The 3,668-nt window shown below is 35.3% G+C and overlaps 1 protein-coding gene across 1 annotated transcript; it reads left to right on the top strand.

The window, feature by feature from the left end:
• LOC104742369 (protein TIFY 6A-like) lies at positions 1-3,169 on the top strand. The gene is made up of 7 exons (XM_010463368.1): positions 1-255; positions 1,475-1,644; positions 1,866-1,987; positions 2,089-2,182; positions 2,392-2,614; positions 2,700-2,760; positions 2,847-3,169. The coding sequence occupies exons 1-7, from the start codon at positions 180-182 to the stop codon at positions 2,950-2,952; spliced, it is 852 nt and encodes a 283-aa protein (XP_010461670.1). The 5' UTR covers positions 1-179; the 3' UTR covers positions 2,953-3,169.

Below are 3,668 nucleotides of genomic sequence, written 5' to 3' on the forward strand. Positions count from 1 at the left end.
TTATATAATCGGCGGTGTGTGTGACTTCAACTCACGTTTTTCATTTTTTTTTCTCTCCAAAGTCTCTTTTAGTCGTTTATATTCTCTCTATCATTTCTTGATCTCTTCTCCGATCCGGCGACTCTTCTCCCCGGTGAAAGCTTATTAATCGTTTCTTGGTTTTCTCAACGATTTGCGTGATGGAGAGAGATTTTCTCGGGGTTGGATCAAATCTATATCCGAAAACTGTGAAAGAGGAAACTAACCAAGATTTAGGTAAAATTCCTTTACCAAATCCTCTCATTATGATTACTTATAAATCATAGCTTTGATTATGGAACACTTTGTCGTTAAAGACGTACTCGATTAGGTTTTTTTTTGGGGGTTGTCTTGTTGAAGCTTGAACGTTTACGTCCTTGCTTGGGACTTCTATTTTCATGTTGTCTCTAGGGAAACGAAAAAAAAAGAAACATATTAGGTTAGCCAGAACTTATAATTTGTTTTACGTAGTCGATCTGTCGATGAAAGCATGTTTTTGGTCATCGATTGTTTAAAAATTCAACGTTTACTCGTGAATTTGTTGTGCGTTTTTTCTAAAAGCTAATGATAATTACTTTTCGCAAAGTACAAAATACAAGCTTACGTTTCTATAACTGTTGCCTATTGGTGTTGATCGATCAGTGTTCTCAAAATATTTTTTTTTTCTTCTAACAGCCCACAATATAGATGCTGTTTTTTTTTTTTGTTTCTTACGAAATCAATATATTGGTATATGAGCAGTTTTCTGTATATGTATCTTTTTTTTCTTCTTCTAATTAGCCTGATTAGATTGAGAATGAAAACACTGGTTGCTCTTTTTGAACAGTTTATATGCCATTGTTTTATTAATTTAAACTTCTTGAATTCCATATATTATTTAAAAACGAAGACGTGAAATGTTGGGAAAAGAATGGATTAAAATAGCGACCGGCTGACGATTGAAGATTTAACAACAAATGCAAGTTGAATTGTTTAACAAAAATATACAGGATCCATCATCCGTAAATGATTTAAATATAACCAAGATTGATTGTGACTTGATTAATATATTTTCTTTCTTTCCAATTGTAGACTAATTGATTTAAGTTAGAACCATGTTGGGTGTTAAATTTAGCTCAATTTACAAATTTGGATGAATGATATACCTAACCACGGAGAATTCAATAGTTTTTGTCTTGTTTTATATTCTGAAACGTGCAATTTCTTGGAGGTAGTTGGGATTGTCATGTGTGTTTAACTTTAATAGGAGTCTCAACTTTTAAGTACCATTTAAAAAAAAAATTGTGTTTGTGAAGTATTTGTATGATCCTTATATTCCCCAAGGTGTTAGCTTATTCAGATTTGTTTCATTGTTGGTGGATCTTTCCCTTTATCTGCGACGTTTCAAACTTAGATAAGAGTTGTCCACTTTAGCATTGATCGTGAGTGTTCTTGAGACATATTGCTCATGTTTCAGCCCCAAGAGGTATGATGGAGTGGTCATTCGCAAGCAAAACCTGTTCTGCTCCTCAGATTCTTTCTTTTGGGACATCCCATCAAGACAGGTGTAGAACTTCAGTCAGTGACCATTTGCTTCCTTGTGGTGAAACTGATGTAAACCGGAGAACTTACTACAGCTCAGTTCAGGTTAGGCTAATTCTTGGAAAAACAAACTGTATCTATTAAGTGTGATTTATTAACCCTTAATTATATTGTAAAAAAAACTTGGCACTTGGTTTGGTATCTAGAATAAGAAAACTTTCTTGGGAGGCAAATATCAATAGTGTTTTTTAATTGTTTTGTTTAAATGTTATTCTTGTATTAATGATGAACTTCATAAACTCTTTTACAATATTATTGGTATCTAGAATAAGAAAACTTTCTTGGGAGGCAAAAGCTTCATCAACGGTTTCATGAACGACCAAACTTTGGGAGGATCTCCTACCATAGCACCTCCAGTTTCAGTCTTTCCTGCTCCAACCAATATTAGGAACGCAATGCTTTTATCTTCCTCTTCTTTACGTAGAGACACAACTCCTTTAGTTGTCCCGTACTTGACTCGAGCTTTCACTCTCTTTTTTTTTGTTCCAGATGTTCTTCAAATCCTACAGGGTCACCACCTGATCAGTTGACAATCTTTTATGCCGGTTCAGTATCTGTTTACCAAGACATATCTCCTGAAAAGGTAACTTTCCCCCATGCCAATATACATTACATTCTCAGACCACTTTCAACGTTGTAAGCTGTCGATGAAACAAGTTAGAGTTAGTGGCTATTTTAGTAACATTAATTATAGGCTCAAGTCAGAAAACCTCTAATCTGGTTCCAGTTAGAAGGTGAATGATTCATTAATCTGATAAGCAGTCTGCTTAAATCTTCATTTGTCCCTCATAGGCCCAAGCTATCATGTTGCTAGCCAGAAATGGACCTCAGGCTACACCGATTTCAATGCCTAAACCTCAAAACCGGGTTCATCACTCTCCTGCAACCACTTACTCTCCAACTTTATTTCCTTCCAACGGAATCACTGGACTTTTACCCAGACAAAAAATGGTGAGCTTAGTATCCACGTGCAACAACCAAACCGATGCCTCCAATATGGCTCCACCACAACAAGGTTGACAATGAAGTCTTAAGATAACCTAATAATATTTTGTCGTCAAATATTTATGTCAGCTTGATATTGCTATTATCCAATACAGTGGGTTTACCGCAAACGCGCAAAGCATCTTTGGCTCGGTTCTTAGAGAAACGCAAAGAAAGGTACTAAGCTACAAGATCATTCACTTCTTCACAGTGATCAAGTGTGATCAACACATGTATTCTGTTTTGCTTTTGTTTTCTTGCAGGGTCGTTAAGGTATCGCCTTATTACTTAGACAACAAGTCAACAATAGACTGTAGAACACCAATGTCTGATTGCTTAAGCTTTCCTTCAGCTCATCATCTGTGCTAAGACCAATACCCCGTCATGGTTCTTAAAGGCTTTTTCTTTTTTTTTTTTCCTCTGGCTATTTTAAGTATCTGTATCTTGTAGACTATATAGGTTTTCAATGGTCGTACGGTATGGTATAAACCGGACAATGCATACCAATATTTTGGTATGCAAAACATTGGACTGTGGTATGGAGCAGATTAGTATGGAGTTTATATTAGTATGGAGCTTTTGAGGAGCAGAATGAAAAATGCATACTAATAGTGAATTTAGAATGATATGGAGTTGTACGCTCAAATGCATACTAGTATGGAGATTTTTAGTATGCAACAATGCATACTGGTATGCAATGGTGAATGGTAAATTAAGTGCAGACTAGTCCAATTTTAGTCTGCTTTGGAGCATACTGTACAATCATTCAAAGCCATAGTATAGTTATAGCTTTTGTTTCTTCAGATTTGGTAGAATGTGTGCTTTGTAAGCAAGTTATAAGTTTAATTTTGGAAACTGTCTGGTTTTGTCTTTACTTTTGTATATGCACATAAAAACATTAAGATAAGACTCTGCAAGATTTTGTTGAAGTCTACTTTGTTTATCTATGGGTGATAATAATCTATGTTGCATGGAAACTCTTTTTGAGGTACGTTTCCCATTTCCGAAACGATTCGGAAATGGAAACTCATGGAAACTCGGAAACAAGTCACAGAAACACGTTTCCTAAAAATTCCAGTTTGGAA

This window comes from Camelina sativa, chromosome 14 (genome assembly GCF_000633955.1).
Source record: "Camelina sativa cultivar DH55 chromosome 14, Cs, whole genome shotgun sequence".
Classification (NCBI taxonomy): Eukaryota; Viridiplantae; Streptophyta; class Magnoliopsida; order Brassicales; family Brassicaceae; genus Camelina; species Camelina sativa.

Excerpts from the sequence above, each read along its gene's own strand:
- LOC104742369 (XM_010463368.1), top strand. The coding sequence starts at position 180 with ATGGAGAGAGATTTTCTCGGGGTTGGATCAAATCTATATCCGAAAACT. Across the intron at positions 1,645-1,865 it reads CTTACTACAGCTCAGTTCAG|AATAAGAAAACTTTCTTGGG; the intron begins GTTAGGCTAATT and ends ATTGGTATCTAG. Across the intron at positions 2,183-2,391 it reads AAGACATATCTCCTGAAAAG|GCCCAAGCTATCATGTTGCT; the intron begins GTAACTTTCCCC and ends TGTCCCTCATAG.